The sequence below is a fragment of the Spodoptera frugiperda genome, chromosome 3, assembly GCF_023101765.2.
Source record: "Spodoptera frugiperda isolate SF20-4 chromosome 3, AGI-APGP_CSIRO_Sfru_2.0, whole genome shotgun sequence".
Lineage (NCBI taxonomy): Eukaryota > Metazoa > Arthropoda > Insecta > Lepidoptera > Noctuidae > Spodoptera > Spodoptera frugiperda.
Window position 1 is genome coordinate 11,683,372 of NC_064214.1, and position 20,575 is coordinate 11,703,946.

Sequence of the window (20,575 nt, forward strand, 5' to 3'; positions counted from 1 at the left end):
TATGTGCTGTAATATTATGACATGATATCACGCCTATTGTTTTTCCGGAGGAGTAAGCAAATGCGGGTATTAGTACACTTCGCTGATTTTGTGTATTGCCCCACGAAGCTTAAAGATTTTAAAGTAAAATAGTAACCAATAATACTTTGCCCTACTCGAGTAAAGGGACGAGGACTTAGTTGTTGCGAACATTAGACCATATGAAGCAGATAGCACGTGTCGTTGCTAAACACGGAAACATAGTTATTTATCTTTACACGAAGCCCTGGTTGTATTGTAGTGTAGTTACAATCCAACAGTACGTATCTGTTGATAAATAATATGATGCACATATTATTAGCATTTGGCAAAACAATATTGTATTACTACGTATACGAGCGTTATCGTATTATTTAATAACGACAGTTAGGTTTTCATTGCTTTTTGTTTGAGCTGGTGACAAAGGTTACATGAAATGCTTCTGCCATTTTTATTTTTCTTAAAAAAAAAGGCAGAGGTCCACTAAGTCTACATATACAATGTATTAGCACAATTATGTAATCTCCAGACCGACTTAAGCAAGCGTGGTGATTGCTGCTCAAACCTTCGGTCAAAAGAGGCCGTTGATCAGCAGTGAGCACTTATAGGTGTGCTGTACGTGTACACCCACTTTTCACCAGTAATGTTATGAATCCTAGTGTAATAGGTGAGCCTATCGCCAAACTAGACAATTTCTTTTAGATATTATAGTTGCAGTTTGTCCTATTATGTCAGGTATAAGAGGTACATTGTAAGATAATCTGCTTATTTCTGTACAAATAAATAAGCTTGATGTTAACTTACATAAATTGTAAAATCGTGGATGTTCTTTTTGTAACATAGATTTAAATCCGATGACTCAGATCTCAGTTTGAGTTAGGTAGTGTCTGGAACTGGAATGGGTTGTTATCTAACCTATTTTAGTTTTTCTCGGATAAGGTAAGATTTGGCTTACCCGCAATGCGGCACTAACGTGTTTAAGGAACGTTATATTTTTACTTAACTTTTTTTTTGTATGAGCATAGCATTTAATGTTCCTTATGGTATTTACGTTTCCTGATAACAATCGGTTCTAATTGTTTGTTACATATTTCAATTGATAACGTTTCATTCACGTTTGCTATACCCATGATCTGGGGGCACGGTAGTGCCCCCGCCAAGACGAGCCAAGCGAAGCGCAAGGGCACTACCTACCTTTTCTCGAAGCGCTTCGTCGTATTTTTGAACCTTCATAACTTGAGTTTGGGTTATACCAGATAAACAAAATTTTCAGGATATAATGTCAGTGGTAGACTTAATAAACCTCTAAAGTTTCAATTGCATAGCTCTTATACTTTAGATTTTATTGATATCTAAAATACCCCGATTTCGTCACTCACTCACTCACTCACTGATGATCATCAAAATTCTTAAGGTACTTCCTGAAGTCCTAGAAAACTGAAATTTGGTATGTAAGCTAGTATTAGTACCCAAACAACAAAAAAATCCTAAAACTTGGAACTTTTACCCCCCAACCCCTTAAACTAGGGGGTGAAAGTTTGTTCGAGACTTCCGCAACTTTTGACGCTAGAGGTCTGAATGCGGCCGCGGAGGGTAAAAATCTGAAATAGGGAAACTTAATTCCCTATTTCCTGCTTGAGATCTGAAAATTATACACAAGTACATAGAACACAAACTTTTCATCAAATCAAAACATTATCCTACCCATAAGTACTTAGATATGAATAATATTACTACACTTCACTTCGGTAAGTGTTTATTAATCAACCTATACTTTTGAACATAAGCATCGTAAGTATAGTATGCGCCAACGCCCGCCGCCTGCCCCCTCGTCCCCGCGCAGTAGCTAAAAATAATCGGCCCGTCAGCGAGCGCGGCACCCGAACGCGGGCAGACGCGCGAGGGCAGACGTCGTTGACGGTTGTCTCGTTGAATGAAAAGTTTTCGGAATATTTCGGTGATTTAAAAGTTTGCTATCGCGGAGAAAAAAACCATTTGCCTAATATTTAATTGTTAGTAGTTTAGTAGGTAAAGGTTTAGATACTAGTGTTTTAATTTTCATTGATAAAAAGTATTAGGATTACGTTTCCAATTTTCTTATAAATTTAGTAGTTTAGTAGGTGAATTTGTCGCTCATTTTATCTTTCTATCATAAGCAACCTACAAAAAGAAATGAAATCCCACAAAAACATTTCATGTTAAATGTTGCCAAGACGAGACCATATAGCTCGCACTGTCAAAAAGTAATCAGATCCCGTGTAGAGCCAAGTTTCTAACCCTATACTTTTGAACTGGCGAGTTGGCCGCACGGAAAGAGTTTAGAAGATTGAATAGATTTTTAAGCTCAAGCCCATATGACGAATAGCAAAAAGTCCGTGCGTCCGACTCGCCAGTTCAAAAGTATAGGGTTAGAAACTTGGCTCTACACGGGATCTGATTACTTTTTGACAGTGCGAGCTATATGGTCTCGTCTTGGCAACATTTAACATGAAATGTTTTTGTGGGATTGTTTATTTTTCCTGTTTATCACACCACAACTATTAGACTTCAATAATTTAGTTCTCGTATGTAAGCCTATCACTTTCCTAGTAATTAAACTTATAGAAACAGATTTTAAGCCAAGACTAACGTAACAGTGTTGCCTCATTGGTCGAGTGGTCGCAAGTGCGACTGCCGGGCAAGGTATCTCGGGATTACGAAAACAGCAAAGTATTACTGGGCTTATTTCGGTTTTTCTTTTCTCAGTAGTAGTAGCACGGAGTCTGGAATCGTGCCCAGTATATGGCAATAGGCTCACCTCCTATTACATGAGACTTATAACACAAATGGTAAAAAGTGGATGTACATTGAACAGTAGCATAACGTGTCGTATGTGAACCTCTGCCTATCCCTTCGGGGATAAAAAGCGTAATGTTACGTCTAACAGTATTGATATGTTTTTGAACAAATTACCCTAATCGATTCAGTCGACCTATGGTACAACACCTTACATTATTAACGAAAGTCTACGTAATACTTAACACATAGACGAACATAAAACAAATATAGGTTGTTTGAATTCAATAATGATTTATTTAGGAAAGCTTTCTAATTCATCAATGTCTGTACTTATATCGAAAACGAGATATCTTGTTATCCATATCGATTGATGATTAGGTATCATTGATTTCGTGTACAATGGATTAGGTGTGTATAGGTGAGGTAGGGTAGGATGTATGTTTTAAGTGATTACATACGTACAAACAGAAACTAATGTATGACTCATACAATTTAGTGCTAGTTACCAACCACAAAACGGGGTTGTGAACCTCATTGGATCTGTTTTGCGTACGATTTATGGCCTATATTTTTAGAAACCACTTATGTTATTTATAATTCCCGAGTCTTGCAAAAAATTGGGTATTTTATACTCCTGTCTTTCTCTTAACCCTTTAAATAAAGTCGGGTGAAAAGTGTCTTGAAAGTTCACATCACATTAAAGGGTGGACACGCCTATAAATCCTTTGGTAAGTGTTGACCGCAAAATGGAAGGCCCGGACATCTGCAATATCTTACCACAGGCGTGTTCGGTCGTTCAATATCAGTCCATCATGTGTTTGTAATTGGATAGTAACACACAAGTACACTACGTACCAATATATGAAATGGTTATTAGTGATTTATGATTGGCATTGCTCTATCTAAGGTATTCAGATATGTTTGTTCTAAATAGGCAGAGCATAAAGTATAGACAGAATTTTCATTTAGATACAAGGCTTATGTAGGTAGATATGTATTTCATGTAAACATACGATAAAGAAATCTAATGTAACAAAGCCTAAATGAAAATCATACAAATAATTCGTTAATTAAACTCTTTGATAAAATTATTTCACGAAGACATCACTGTTACAGAAATAAAGTAAACAATACTATGCGATAAGATACGCTTACGAAAATATATTACGCAGAAATAAAATTGTATATGTTCTAGATAAGACCTAAGCTGCTAAAGATCGAGCAAACGAGCAAGATGTGAGTCCCGGCTGACCTCTCAACTTTCTCATATAGTTAAGAGCGTTAGGGCAATAAAGCTTTTATTGGCACATCCAGTAAAGTACACAGCCGCGGCCGGATTATATAAATGAATAAAAATACTAAATTGATTTTATACAACTTTATTGTATGCACAACCGTTTGAGTATCTGGTTATTGTTTATTTCGTCGTTGATAATCATCATCCTAGTCGATTTCGATTAGCCATCAGACCACCACAGATAGGGCCCCGTAGGGCTGATGCCTGATCCGGAGCTGCAGACTACCTAGCGGGTTTACCGGAGCTCCAGCTCGAAAACCAGGAGTAGGAACGGGGTGGTTTTTAGTCAATAAGAGTCTGACACTCCCACTCGCCTCGCCCAAGGTGGGAGAAGTTATAAATTAGCCGAATTGGATTAACTATACAGCGGCTCCTTCATGAGTATTTTAATTGTTGAAACTTGGAAAAGGTATGAAAAAACATTCATCAATGTAACTGAATCTACTACATCTATCTGACTTATAAACAAACTTTCAATAACATTAATAGAAGAAATCCATCTTTACAATTTACAGCCAAGTCGGTAGATTACAAAAAGAAAGAAAAAAGTAAAAGGAGTTATGTAGTACAGAGTGGGTACTGAATATCGCGATCGCAACGATCAGTATTTCAGCGTTCCCGTAAAGGTATTTTCCTCGGTAGCGAGGGAGTTGTAAAATACTTGGAATTTTTTGAACGGTTCACCTTTAACGTCGGTATGTAATGTTGAAATGGCTAGCGTATCGACGATGTGTGGATAAACTCTCCAGTTGGGTTATTTCTGTCTATTTCGATGTCACTGTCAAGGGTAAAATATTTTGTGAACGGCCCCGAAATGTGGTTTCCAATTTTTGTAGGGACTTGAATGAATAATAATGTTTGTGTTGTCGTTTCAAGGGTTGGGCTTTTATGGGTTCTGTAAGTACCATGACACGGTTGGCAGTTGTATATATTGGTATATTATTATGCTTACATATTTGATCCAATCAATAAATTGGTATTGTGTAGTATAAGTACATTATTTACTGGTTAAGAATGTATTTTGATGAGCCAAGTCGTAAACTGAACAATTTCCAGCAAATGATGTCCTCGGCATGTCATTTGTAATGGTTGTGAATCAAAAGTAGTAATTTTTCTGTTATAATTAATTGTGAACCTTAATAGCGAGCATTTTATTGATTATAATAATTTCATGACGACATACCTAATCTGTTTTTATAAACAGATACATTGTAGTAATTAATGTAGGATTATAATTAGAGTTGCGTGACAAGTTCTTATATATTTTAACAAAAAACATTTGTGTTATACTAATAAGCTGAGGTCAAGGTTAAATTAGTTTTAAATACACGGCGTTAACAACATAACAGGATTTTTTATCATTTACTTAAAAATCTTATCAACGGAATTTTGAGGGCAACTGGTAAAACGTACGATAAATGTAAAAAGCGGATATGGGTTTTATAAATACCACTAAGCGGTCGCTTGTTCTGTGCTATTTCTTTCGCGAACGCTGAATATTCGCCCATTTGTCGGGAATACCTAATTGCTCCCACTTCCCGTCGTCAGTTTCAATACAAACAATTACGGGGTTTACGACCTCATTAAACGGTTCATATGGTCAACAAAGATAAAAAACGTTCGAACAAACATTCATTATTGGTATGGTAGTTGAAAAAAAGGGTATTATTTTTTAAAAGCTTGCTCTGTGAGAAGTCAAGGCGCTAATTGAGAGGGACTAGCGGGCTGGGGGAGCGTTACTAAAATAGACGGACCCCCGCGTTGGCGGCAGTCTCTAAGTGCACTCTGCAACTATTGGTTAATTTTCAAACTTGGCCAACTGATGCGGGATGAGGTGCTATTTCCAGTCCAACTCATATTGATTTTTCAATAAGATTGCAGGTAGCTGCACTTTACTACCGGGTTTATTCTTATTGAAAGAATTATGGTGCTCGCTGTCAGCTGTTTCATTTTAGGTACTCTTTTGGTGAGGGGTGAAATTATCCAATGACTTCTTCCGCCTTGTGCGAGGCTAGAGAGAGTGTCAGACTCTTACTGACTAAAAAACACCCCGTTCCTCCTCCTGCTTTTCGAGCCGGAGCCCCGGTAAACCCGCTAGGTAGTCTGCAGCTTCGGATCAGGAATTTTAGGTAACTACTTAACTTCATATTATTTAGATAGAAGAGTCAGTTTAATTTAATTCTTTATTAGAACCGAAACATTTGTGAGTTGGCTTTAGATACTAATATTATCTGTACAGTACAGTAGCAAGCAATCAGTCGTAGTTACTCAGTAATTCTATAGTGATTATTATTTATATTTCATCATTAACTAGGTATAATAATTGTACCTAATCGATTCTTAGATGTAAGATCATGTTCTGTTACTTACAATGCATTTTGATTAGTATTCAATGAATAAAAATCGTAGTTATATGACTCATGAAAATCTAGATATAGATCAGATGCTCATGGCCGTCCTACTTACGTTTTAGCGTTGCTGTTGTATTTTTTATCCTTTGTCTACTAATTAAATTGGCTTCGAGCCGAGGTGTAAAACAATTAATCAATTATGGTACACTAATACATACAGACCTATATTTTTATTATTAAAACTATCTTTTAATCTTTTATTTAGTTAATAGAAAAGTTTAAAGATATATGTTTGAAGAGAGCTGTATTAAATAGGTACAAATACACTATTTTGTAAATATAATGTTAATGCGAACGGCCGTAAGATATTTTTCAACTGATTGTAGGATAGTAACCTAAATGGTTAGTAGGTTATCAATAAAGTAATTATACTTTATTCCCGTTGCCGACAAACCGCACTGTATTCGACTAAATTAATTACTTCCACGTTGAACTAAGAGTCACAGAGGCCAGGCACGATCTAAGATTATGTGGGAGAACGATTTAAGACTGAGATGAAGTCATGTGCATCTATCGACGTACAGATATATGACTTTATTTCATAAGCAATAAGGGTGGTTTTTACACTGAAATTTTAGCACAGAAATGCTGTTAAGAGTATCTATTTACAAATTAAACACGTGATGGATTAGTGGTGGTTGTTTCAACAACTCGTTAATTAAATTCAATTAATCTATACGCGCGGATGTTCAACCGGCCGAGTTAAGCTTTGAACAGACTAGTGTTTAGCAGCGTAACTTTATAGCTAGATATCTGTAGCAGGAAATATAATTATTTTATAAGCCAAGTTAATTAGTATTAGCGGTTAAGAAAATAAATACTGATATAACTTCAGTTAATTTAAGTGTGGTACGAATGGGTCGGCTCGACCGGTGTAGTACCACGGCCTCATAGAAAACCGACGTGAAACAACGCTTGCGTTGTGTGAGTGAGGATCCCGGAGCCCCAATTACATTCCTTCCCAATCTTCATAATCCCCGATACCTCCACCAACCCTTACATTTCTATCCCCCAAAAGGCCAGCAATGCACTTGTAACGCCTCCGGTGCTTCGGGTTCGGGTATCCATGGGCAGCGGCGATTGGCTTACCATCAGGTGATCCGTCTCCCCGTTTACCGGTTTATACCATAAAATGAAGTTCAGAGATAGTAGTTATTGTTTACTCAGAACCCAACCAATTGTTACTGTCTCTGTACTGAATCAATTTTTACTTTCTTACCTACATACCAAATTACTTGGCCGAATGTACAATTGTACATGATGATCATTCACGTGTTTGATACTAAAAACGTCTTAAACGAGGACTTTCTATCTTAAAGCAGAAGTGGGATAGATTACGTTCAGCTCGTAAACGCCCACTGAATAATCCCGAAGCCATCTTTCCCGACACCTACGCTCTTTCGAGAAGAGTGGGCTTTATTTACTGGGCACTACGGTTTACACGTAAGAAGTATTTTCTAATATGCGAGTTCTATGACCTAAGAAAAATGTATTAAGTATTTATGCCTCAGAATAACAGATAAGCGTCGTATAACTGAACTAGCAACATTTAATAGATTTCCTACTCCCCATAGCGTAATTTAACGCTGTCATATAAAGAGGTTGCGAAAATTCCGAAGTCAATTATGATAAATTGTCCTAATTACTTATTCTGATTTAATTTAATACTCTGACAACTTTTCAAAACAACGTCGCGCGGCTATCTGGGTCAAACCAATCCGCATGCAAATTGATGCGGCGTAACCGAATTCCTAATTACGTTGTTAAAAGTCTAGAATTATCAGAGTACTTAAACACTTAAGATTTGTTTGAAAACATCGTGAGAACAGTTGTAGCATTATAAAGTACACAAACCTCATTTTCTGAATGTCACCATTCTAGGTATTATGTTGATGTATTGTAGTGAATTATATTACTTGTTTGATTATACTATCAGTATTTTGTTTGATAGGGGCATACATATTATTATTATCGTAACTATTATTATCAGGGTATTTTAGAAAACAGCATGTTTTCCTATAAATTCAAATGTATTTGCTGTTATAATTACATACCTTATAATATCATAGATTATAAAAATAATTTCTAACCTGAATTTCTTTTATAAAATTAATTTACCATGAAAATTTTAGACTACAATACAGATTTTAAAAAATTACACAACAAGCTAAATCTTCCATGGTTTTATCTCAATTACCTCAGCAGATGATGGAAAAAATAAACGCATGACATCATATACAGCGCACCTATGATGTATGAGTTCAAGGGAAAACTCTCAAAAATACATATCAATTCTTGAGATGTAAGGTTCAAAATCTTCTGAGCTTTGAGTGGTCAATGGTAAATTAGATTTGAACATCTGTACAGCCAGTTATTAGTTTCAATTAGGAACAAGTGTCTGGTCGAAAATAAAACTTCATTTGTTTTTTTTATGGTGTAGCGGGAAGGCAGGAAATGGAGGGCAGGGATTCCCACTTATCATATCAATGCAATTTGTTATTAATTTACACAATTATTTTGTGTAAATTATGATACTGGCATTACTCATAGCTTACCTTAATCATAGATTAAATTGTATTGTATTAGTTGCCTGTTTATTTAAAAAGTTATTGTAGCTAATATGTAACTGGCTATTGTTGTTTACAAACACAATCTTGTGAGATTCTCACAATCTTATTGGAGCATTCTTTCATATTTCAAACAAGAACTTATGTAACATGTTGAAAAAAAATTACTGATATTTTCAAATAGGAATTTGAATATGGAAGTGAGAAGAAAACTTTTAAGAATAAATTCTATGTTACCTATTCTAGTAACAAGTTTTTTTTTATGTAAAGTTAAAATTGTTAGTGTAAAGAGTGTGTATCAAACTACAGATTGAATGGACATTAAGAACGGGGTTAAATGCCAATTACTAAATTAGACCCAAACAAACAGGTCATGCTAAATAAAACCGTTAAAAAAATATTAATTATGACACAAAAAGTATTACTAAGATTGTTTTACCTTCATCGGGACTAAACCCCTTTATCATGCTACTTTGGTACACTGTATCTACTGATTGCTTCAATGTAAACACTGATTAGTAAATCGGCACCCCGTAGAAAGACTATAGTGCCGTATCTACACCAACCATATAAAAAAAGTATAACAGATATTTTGTCAACCCTGATAGTAGTACTGATACTATAATAACAGCAAATATGTAACATGTATTGAAAATTGAGCCTTATTTTATCTATATACATTCTATATTTATCATATTCCACATTCTAATGTAATTATTGATTTATACATGCTATACTGACTTACCTGTAATGTTGATTTCTGCACCCCGGATTGTCCGACCACAATTTTCAAAGTAACAATTTTATCACACTGTTTATTTGAATTAACGTCCTTCAATTAAGGTATCGTCCAATGCGTCCTTGATTCTTTAAACAGATCAATACACAAAAACAGCTCATTCAACGAATAAAGCGTTGGCATTCATACTTCTCCAGTAGGAAGTAACGTCAAATTTGTCAATCAGCCAGCAGCTGTCAATCTGTCACCAGATTCCAAAATATAAAATTATCGATTTTCCATTTAGTGTTATTATCTTAAAAATCAATATAAGGAGCACTAAGGCAATCTAATTTCAATCATATTTAATGATATAAAACTGGTTTATAAACTAAAATAAACATGCAAATTTTGATAAACATTTTTCTTCCTAGTAACATAGCACGCGATGAAGAGTTCGTTCAAAAACCAAATGTAAGCAAAGTTAGTTGAAGTCTTAAATTTAATAAGATATTCTAAATAAACACTTTCACATTTCCCAGTGCATAAAATTACGCACTTGCATTGTTTATTTTGAATTCGTAAATCTGCATAAAAACCTTATTTCAGTTTTCTGTAAAACTGTTGACGATTATTGATTCTATCATATGTAAGATGTTCGGAACGTAGCTAAGATTTTTTATCTCTTTCTTTCTCTACGTCATTCTCTCACGTTCGATGTGAGGTGTCAGAGAAATATTCGTGATAATTATTAAAAAATAATTAGATCTTGAAATGTTTAGTATATTTATTTCTTTTGTTAATTATGTATTACTTTAGTAAAGGCGTACCAGTGACGTTGGGTTATCTGGGATTGATATAGCGAAGATATTTTTTGTTTTATTAGTTCATTATGAACTGTCACCAAGTATTAAGTGGTGCCTGTAATTCAGGAGATCAATGTTTTGCTGTTGGTTCTGTCGAAGGAATACCTTTTACAGTAAGTACTATGATTAATGTCCGTGTCATTGTAGAAGGCCAAGTCTCGTGACTTAGAATCCTGTGCACCTAAAGTGGTACTTAAGTAGTGGTGGTCCTAACAGGAAAATCTAATTTAGCCCAGTTTGATAAGCATAACATTTTCGTTGGTTGTTAAATACTATTATCTTCTTTTGTTTATTAATCTATTCAGCCTCATTACTTAGAATTAGTTACAGAGATACATACAAATGGAATGAGTTTCCTTGAATGCTAATTTGCATCAGTTATTTATAGTTATTTAAATAACAATATTACTTTGATAACTGTGGAGTTAGTGGTTAACACAGTAGTCCTTACTGATGTCTTGCTAAGATGAATGAATGAAGGCAGAATCTTTCCACTGACAATACATGATGATAATCAGTTAAGTAAATATTTATGAAGATGTGCTAAAATTAATATTGAACTACTTATTCTTCATAAGGTGTAAACATTTGTACAACACAAAGAGTTTTTAGTAAACTTTAGGTGTTAAGTATGTTGGATCTACTTGTGATCTTATGTAATCTATAAAAATAATCTCAATACCTTTTAAAATTAATTTTAATATTATTTTTTTAGAAGTATGGTAGACTGAGAAATGGTTTGGATATTAAACACCTTTAAGTTGTATGTGTGTGTTTAATTGTACCTCATTATAGTGTAGAAAATAAATATTAAAAGGCAAATGTAATGTCACTTTGAATTGTCCTTTAATAAATTCTGTTTATTTGAAATAGATACTTACATTTTTCTCTAGTCATCCTGAGGCGGAAAACATAACAAATTGATTGCAACATTAAAAAATAAAACATCTATTGGTGTGGTATCAATTAAAAATCAAATTTAAAAATTAAGCGGAAATGACTAGAAACTTATTTTTTTTTAAGAATTTTTAATCTGCTGGAAATGGTGTATTCTATATTTAAATAATTTTCTTTTTCCACAGGCATATGCAGCAGGATGTAACATAGTGATCTTAGCCTCCAACTTTGAAAGAGTACAGATTATACCGGGAGCTATCCATGGTTATGTCCGCATTGGCTCTTTGGACTGCAGTACTGATACTGGAAAAATAGCTGCATCCTATGGTGCTGAAGTCTGTATATTTGAACCAACACCACTGATACACACAGCCGCTACCACTCATGTAAGTTAAATTACAACTAAAAGAGAACTTAAATTACTTTGTTTTTAGTTCTAAAATGAATTATCAAAATCTCTGATAAAAATTCTCGTAACCTATTTTTGGTACTCATTGCCATTGCACTCAAGAATCAATATTTTCATGATTGACTGATTTGTTTACTTCCCATATCAGCAATTGTTAAACAAAAATGACCCTTAATGAATGTGTTAAATCCCTGATAATGGTAGTTACTGCAAAATTGTTAAACATGATAAAATGATGGCAGATTAATAGAGATTACTAAGTTAAGGTGTGTATTTGGTTATTATCCTGAGTCTGAATTTGCAGTTTCTCTTGAAAAATTCAACCATTTTTATCTTAGAATTAATCTCTTTATCTAGTTTGTATATCTGTTAAGGCAAAGGAAGTTTATTTGTGTTTTTGTGATAGAAATCACACTTTATACAATGTCTGAAGGCATTAGGTAGATACTGCATTAGAATTTTTGTACCTAGAAATAGTCATGGGATGGGATATAATGGATACCTAGAAAATAACTAAAACATCTGAGTATGACAAAAATAATTATGGTTCCTTTTACATACCTAATTCAACATTCTTTATCTGATTCTTTATGTGAGTACCTACTATGTCTAATTTTAAAAATAGATTATGTTTGGTTTACATTTTATTTCCATAGTAGGAGGTATCTGGTACAAAGTATTTTCGCTTCCTTTTTCACAGTGTGAATGTGAACTCTTAAGATGTAAGATAATATTCATATGAAACCAAAAATAGTGTTTGTGTTATTAGTCATGTAATTCAAATGCTAATATATTTTATTGTCTAACTAGCAGACGAGGAGCAGAAAGAATTACCAGATACATTATAATATGCATTGTGCTATACATAGATACTTTACTATCATTGTTTATGTCAGCCTTCTAGGTAGTGACAATGAGTTCATGTGACATTTTAATTGATGTTGTTTAATTATAACACTCCAGTAAATAGTAATCCAACAGAGGCTAACCAACTTTTATATTTATGCATTGATGCCTATATCAATGTTATTACGCCTATAATTTATATCATTCTAGTATAAAAAGTCTCGAGGTGGCTTCCAAGGCCATCTGGAAGCATTTCTATCACAAAATATTAACCATTAACGTTTGCAGAATGTTATTACGAGACATTAAATATTTGTCTTGTCTCTCGAAATGCGTATTAAAAGAGATTCATTAAATTACGTTTGATTAACGATGTATTGTCCGGAGCCGAACTTAATGGCGTTTAGAATTACCATTACGTCATTGAGTTCGGACATTTATCGAATGAAATGGGAGGTTTTCCGATGTTGCGTTATTGCGTAATAGGTCCCTGAACTTCGACGATTATTGATGGCGAAGCGCCAATTGACCATATGAATGCAATTGGCCAATCTCTATCGTGTAGCTGTGTTCGCACTCGGATTCATTATTCAATTCACCGCGACATGTGACTGTTCAGGGCCTGGAGTACCGGTGGGTGCAAACCGGCAAGTTGGTGGCGGATGGACCGATCACCGCGCTGTCATGGAATCTCGAGGGTACCCGACTGCTTACAGGCGGAAAGATACTGCAATTGTGGCACCAAGCGTCGCTCTATCAAGATGACAGTCAACGTAAGATAATATTGTTGTCATTTCGTTTTATCTTTTGACATTTTGTTTCAAGTAGTATTAACTTTTTTACTTACTCGCATCTTTATCTGCAAATCAGATATGATCGTGATTTCGTATGACCTAGAGTTGTAATTGTCTGGGAATTGTAGAAAACTGTTTTGAAGTAGGTATGAATACTGAACGCGAAGTAAATAAACTTTGCTATAATTCACGCTTTGGAAGTAAAAATAATTTATATAACGATGTTAATAGGCAGTAACTATGTAGTTTCGCGAATACAATACAATCGATTGACTAGAGTGTAGGGGCGTGCCAGTGTTTTGTTTCAGGGAATTATAACTAGCCAAGTAGGTCCCTGTTCTCATCAGTAAATTAACTGATACGAATTCGATATCGATCGATTTATCTATGTATAAAACAATTATTTGAGTGTCCACACTAATACACATAGGAAACCTGGTTTATTGATTTTGTAGATGCGACCAACGCAATGCAGTAGTTCTTGCAGTTCGCTAATTGCTTAGCCCTTGGGTGGACTGCAGACATTCTACGTTCTGCTGTTCCCAAATACGGATTTGTTTGCTATATAAATTTTGAGATTCATAATTGTAAGAATAGACTTACAAGTTAGCCAGACGTTTTAGGATATAACTAAATAGTAATACAAATATTGTCAAATATCTGCATATAAAGTATTCCTTTCATATTTTCAGCGAGTTCAGGAGTGACCTTCCAGATAGGTGGTGACAAGGATGAGAAGCCGAAGCAGCCGGAGGAAGACGAACCGGTGAGTAGAACGCAGATTGCGATACACTGATAAGATACACACAACAATGTACTCCATCCGTTATCATTGTTTTGTTTATCTATTATACTGCTAACTATGTATAGTTGTCTACAATGATCAATTAAACTATACTACACTTTTATAGTCGATTCATTTAAATGTTTACACGTTCTTAAGCGCTTGTTATTATAACCTATTACTCTTTGCGGTCATCTCGTGTCTGCTCGTTTTGTTTCGAACTAGCACAGAGCTTATACGGCTCATTGATAATATGAGATTGCAAGATTAAATAAGTACTTATCTGCTACATTGATTGTTATGAGATATGGATGTGTTTTGTACAAAAACTATTATGGAGATTGGTATACAGATATTGAAAGATTCTTAATCCCGATAACATGAACAGAATCAGGGCGGAGTATTCTATTATATGTAGTTATACAATGATGGCGCCCAATAGATATAAGTTTAGTATAACTAGATTGTCATTTATGAATGCATTGAATTTTAAACTTTGCAACGTGATCGTTTGTTTGCGTCCTACTTTAATGCTCTCATTTCGGTGACCGCACTATTTCCAGTTACGTGATGCAATTAAAATGCAAATAGATTCGTGAAGTTTTATTTCCATGACTTTTGGAACTGTCTTTAGTTTTTACATTGATGATTTGCTCTTAGTTATAACAGAACATTGATGATCTGTTAGAACAGTATTCTGTTCCTATAATCAGAGCCGTATTATCAATAAAGCAAACTAGGCCAGTGCCTAAGGCTACTACAAGGTTACAAAGGTGCGGGAGAGCCATGCTTCGGCACGAATGGGCCGGCGCGACCGGAGTGATATCACGGCCTCACAGAAAAACGACGTGAAACAATGCTTGCGTCGTATTTCGTTTTGTGAATGAAGTTACCGGAGGCCCAATTACCCCCTTCTCAATTATTCCAATCTTCGACACCCCAACGACACTTGAATTCCTACTCCTTAAAAGCCGGCAACGCACTTGTAACGCCTCTCTCTGGTGTTTCGGATGATGATTATACATATACATGGGCGCCACGAGATGCGCTTATCTAGCTGCCCATAAAATGACGGCGGCGCCAAGAAATACTTGGGAAATAATATCTATAAGGTGCTTGCCTAAGAAGCCGCCTCTGTCCGTAATCGATCTTAACGTAAATTTTAATTTATCTATAAGATACTTATCGCTGAAATGTTTCGTAATTGAAATCAGTCAACGTCAAGTTTTTTGTGTCTGTTGTTATGTATTGTAATCAGTCTGTTAATATGTGTACAAACCAATACCTACTTTATTGCTTTTGAATTTTGTTGTTTCGATAGCAAGTAAAGGTGCTTAGTACTTCATTGTAGGTACCTACTACGATAGTAATACCTATACTATTAGGAGATCTATTGGAACTAACTTTCATTGAAGTATTTTTATGTATCATCATCATCATCAGCCGAGAGACGTCCACTGCTGAACAAAGGCCTCCCCCTTGATCCTCCACATTTTTATGTATACTTGGTTTATAATATTCGTTTTGTCCTAGGGGTGGATATGTGTGTGGCAATGTCACACAGCCACACCGGCGCATCACCTCGCGTTCTCACCAGATGGCGTTCTGTTCGCGACATCTGGCATCAATGACAGACTCGTCAAGATCTGGTACCAAAACAAAGGTAATATAAAAACATGTTTATTTCATACTTTGATCTTTCGATTGCCCACCTATGACATTAAATAATTTCACAATATTTTTATGCTACAAAACTGATGTACAGATTTTGATAAGTTTTGCAAATAGATAGCCTTGATAAAGTTATTTATATCCTTCTAATTATTGAGATGTAAGCAGAATTTTATTGTTTAAAATAAAATAATAGGTACTAAAATTTTATCAAACACCTGTTACTAATAATATCATTTATTTGCGGTTATCTAATATATAATAATTTATGTTAATAAAATTGATTGGAATGCTGTAATCGAGATAAGTGTGAACACTGATCTCCATACAATAGGAATGATAAGACATAAAAGATGTGTGGATTCTAGTAAGTGACCAAAAATGCAACATTTTCTGCTGGATCTATGTAAATTTTAAAAAATATAGGATCTGCCATGGTCTTTCGTTGTCGATGTAGAAATATGGAATTTTTATGCAAAAGCGACTACTAAGTTTTAAAAACACATTTACTTATTACCCAAAGGTGTGATAAAATGATAAATGAAACCATGAAAACCCTTTAACTAAACTATATGACGGAGGTACCTCATCTAATTTATCCAACTAGTTTAACACTCATTACCCGTAGTCGGCATTTGATAGCACGACATTGAAATGACGCGATAATTATAGAAGCAATCTTCGGCAGGAAAATGACAGTGACATCATTTTACTATTACAAAGGAACAATACAATATGCATTCATGTGTTTTTGTTGTAATATTTGACACAGTAACGCTTAGGTAAGGTGTTGGAATTATTTCCGTTTGGTATATTTACTATGTCTGTCCGAAATAACTGTAAGGTACTTCATGGTTTGCTCACAAGATACAGATGAGACTTGTAGGAAAATGTTTTTCTATATGGTTATTAAAAAAAAGCCCCACATTAGGATTTTCTCCTGTGTCGTGGGTGTTTTTACAAACATACAAGTTCACATACACTTGACACCTAGACCGTAAACAACAATTTTTGTATCACACAAATTGCTCCGGCCGGAAATCGACCCCGCTACAAGTTACGCAGTAGCTGGTTGCCCAGCTACCGCACCAGCTATGCAGTCTTGTTGCAGAATAGTTATTTTGTTTATCCACTGAGTCATCTTTGCATGAGGAAAACCAATAATTTGCACGGATACCATGTTTGATTAGATGAAACCAATAATTATATATCCAAATTCTCCATACCGCATAAAGCTCATATCAGATATCATACATCTAAGAATTTATTATCCTCTTACTATTTTTAAAGACCAATTACAATATTAGGTTTAACATTAACATTTCTTTATTACAGTGCTAGCACAGACGCATAATGAACACTCTTCACCGGAGCTGAACTACACGTTCATATACGTCGCCCATCCTCGCGCTGTCACGCACCTGTCATGGCGGAAAACCAGCAAGTATATGCCCAAGTAAGTATGCGTTTTTGGAGTAATCAGCGCCACCAGATGTCCTATAGAAATTAAGTAGTCATCGTAATGTTAACTAGGTTTGGTAAAGAAGGAAAGAAAGAACTTCTTTGAAGTTTTGAAACCTTATAATGTACTGAAAAAGCAGTCCTAAGATTATTTTAATTTATTCCTTTTTTTTTAATGTTTGCCCTACACTAGGATTTCCTTCTGTGTCGTAGTTGCGTTTACAAACATACACATGACATCCAGACCCAAAGCCACTCTGTGTAATCCACAGCTACTTGTTCTTCCCTGGTCTTCCGTATAAAATTCGAGACCAAAATGCGCCAAATCAGTCCAGCCGTTATCGAGTTTTAGCGAGACTAACAAACAGTAATTGATTTTTATATTTAGAGATAATCTGATCTCGAATTATCAATAGTGTTACTGGTACGTCTTTGTTTTATGATAATTTCCAACAATTTTTATGAACATGGAACTTGTTTAAGGTCATGTGGCGCGTGCATTCAGCTTAATGGTATAAGTAATTTAAAAGTTGTTAAGAGATCTCTTCGAGGCTATGAACATGAAATAGCACTTATTGGACGCACGTGCTATACGACCTAATTGTTTTAATAATTAATTTATAGTTAAGACTTAATTGTATTATAGGAACAGCCTCTCACGTTTATGTCCAAGTTTTGTTAGAAAATCCTCTCTTGTATCATGAATGAGAATTCATCTTCTTTTGCCATTTTACATTGATGAACACAATCAGATCTAATAGTAATAAATTTACACAAATATCCCTCGTATCGGTCAAAATTATTCATCTAAATCTCTGGATGTATCTAGTTCGTTGTCAGAAACTCTATTCAAAAATCGATATTAAACCAAAGGGTTTTGGATTTATTAATTTTAGCCGTAAAAGAGACACTATTTTTCTTAATTGGAACAGATATATTTTGGTATTATTGTTATATTATTCACATTCTTCATCTTCCCCCACAGAGGCAGCGTAGGCAACGTGTTAGTAACATCATGCGTGGACAACATCTGCCGCGTGTGGGCGGAGACTCTGCTGCCGGAGGACGAGTGGGGGGGCGGCTGCGTGACGTCACACTCGCGCTCCCCGCCGCGGCGACAGCGCGCTACGCATCGACACAAACACCGCTTTATGCAGCGCTTGAAGCATATGAAGTACGTTTTAGTGTATTATTTTATTTAAGGTTTATATAACAAGTAACAATCAATGTATAGATAGTTAATTTAGTTCTAATTGTAACCCTAGGAATCCTAATAGACTACCGTAAAACGGGGTGAATAGATACAGGAATGGGGTGAATAGATGTTGATGAAGAACATTTTCCCAACATTTATTCACCCCTCTTCTGTATCTATTCACCCCTCAAATTCTATTCACCCCGTTTTACCGTATTGAATTCCCAGGACAATCGCAAAAGTATTGCGCTGTATCGTCTTACTTAAACAATTTATTATACACTAATGTGGATTATAATAAGATAATTTGTTAACCAAGATTGTGGTACAGCTTAAAAAGACAAAAAAAATACAACAACGCGTCTACGTAATCTGATTAGTCACTAGTTAGAATTATCCGTTGTTACTAATCCTAACCAAATATCGTATCTTATTATTAAAACAGCCTTGACTGTAAACTTTCCTTTATGATTCACGCGTTGCTAGACATTTATGAGCGGCGCGCATGAACAGTTTCAGCTGCACGCGATATGAACATATTTTAACGGACGCTCGTCAACTTGTTAAATAATGGAAATAAGATCTATTTTTAAAGAAAGCAATGAAACAAGCAAACTACAGTTTTATTCTTCTAATGATCTATGCTTTTTTATTTTGAAATTGGTTAATGACTGTTAATAATGTTGAATATGAACATTATCTGCATCACAATTATCACCAGTGGCACAAACACTAAATGTAACACTCACTGGTTGCTGTTAATGTTTTAAATTGATTAGTCCCATTACATAGCGAATCTATTGACATACGAAACACGGATTCTTATCATTCGGTTTCCGAAAAGCAAAAACAATACCTGATAATATTTTCCTCGGGACCTTAGACAACCCACGACTACCTTAACCCTTGGTATCCAGGAACGCAGATCCTCGCGAGACACAATATATTTTCTCTTATGTCTTATACGAGAGGTCAATAGCCATTTTGTTGCCTTATAGCAGTAAAACACGCCTAACATTATTATCAATTGTTCCAGAACATGTTTCCACATCCGACGGACGGCGCAGTCGTCGAAGCAGCCGGGCGCGCCCATACCCACGCTCCCGTCCACTTACAGCGCACACGACTTCCACAACCCTTACCATGTCACTTCTTACACTGGAGGTATGGTTCAAATAATCGATTATAATAAGTATCATGTTCAATAATCACCATCATGAGCATGATATCAGCGGAACTCCTCTACTACTGAACATAGGCTTTCCCCAATGATTACCAGATCGGTCGGTTGGAAGTTACATGGTCCATGGATTGGTTGGAGAGACATCTCAATCAAGTAGATGGAATCAAAATTTTTTAATCTCCACCAACCCATAGTTTTCGACGCGCAATGATTTACTGTCGTTTAGCCTCATGTGAACATGGCACCCTACGCTATTTGATTGACTACGTGAAGTGTTGAGGGTTCTAATGCTGTGCAAATATATTATTATACTATCCTTAGATACTTGTTCTAGATCTGAAAATGATGTGTTTGCATGTGCAAAAAAAAGATCTTTTTGAGCGAATTAAATAGTAACATTTTCTTCAATTTCAACTAGGAAGTAAATAAAGGGTATACTAAAATCTCTAATGACATCTGAATACTATTATTATCTATTTATGCATGAGTGACCTTAGCATGCATTGTTATGGGACTTTATATTTATGAGCAATATAACTTTTAATGGGTAATATTGTTAACCAGAAACTACGACATTAAACCGTGTGACTGTCACGTATCTTTGATTATTTTTGTACTCAACTTCAAAGTCGAACACATGGAACTAAATTCCAATAACAGTTAACCGCCTCAGGAATCAG

At 35.2% G+C, this 20,575-nt stretch overlaps 2 protein-coding genes across 13 annotated transcripts in view; one reads left to right on the plus strand and one right to left on the minus strand.

Moving 5' to 3' along the window:
• LOC118274280 (endophilin-A) overlaps positions 1-10,032 on the minus strand; it is a 47,224-nt gene extending 37,192 nt beyond the window's left edge. For 2 of the 5 annotated variants that reach the window (XM_050707410.1, XM_050707407.1), the window contains exon 1: positions 9,817-10,031. The gene's annotated coding sequence lies outside the window, so the exon portion shown is untranslated. Of the gene's footprint in view, positions 1-9,816 lie in introns of all 5 variants that reach the window. The other 3 variants (XM_035591736.2, XM_035591740.2, XM_035591738.2) reach the window with 3 other exon arrangements.
• A 453-nt stretch (positions 10,033-10,485) lies between these two features.
• Positions 10,486-20,575, plus strand: part of LOC118274276 (dmX-like protein 2) — a 51,409-nt gene continuing 41,319 nt past the window's right edge. For 7 of the 8 annotated variants that reach the window (XM_050706288.1, XM_050706280.1, XM_050706284.1 and 4 more), the window contains exons 1-8: positions 10,486-10,768; positions 11,738-11,938; positions 13,427-13,580; positions 14,294-14,367; positions 15,919-16,048; positions 17,392-17,512; positions 18,503-18,691; positions 19,749-19,876. In XM_050706288.1, coding sequence (XP_050562245.1) covers positions 10,682-10,768; positions 11,738-11,938; positions 13,427-13,580; positions 14,294-14,367; positions 15,919-16,048; positions 17,392-17,512; positions 18,503-18,691; positions 19,749-19,876 — 1,084 coding nt within the window. In that variant the 5' untranslated portion in view covers positions 10,486-10,681. The remainder of the gene's footprint in view (positions 10,769-11,737; positions 11,939-13,426; positions 13,581-14,293; positions 14,368-15,918; positions 16,049-17,391; positions 17,513-18,502; positions 18,692-19,748; positions 19,877-20,575) is intronic. The other variant, XM_050706316.1, reaches the window with a different exon arrangement.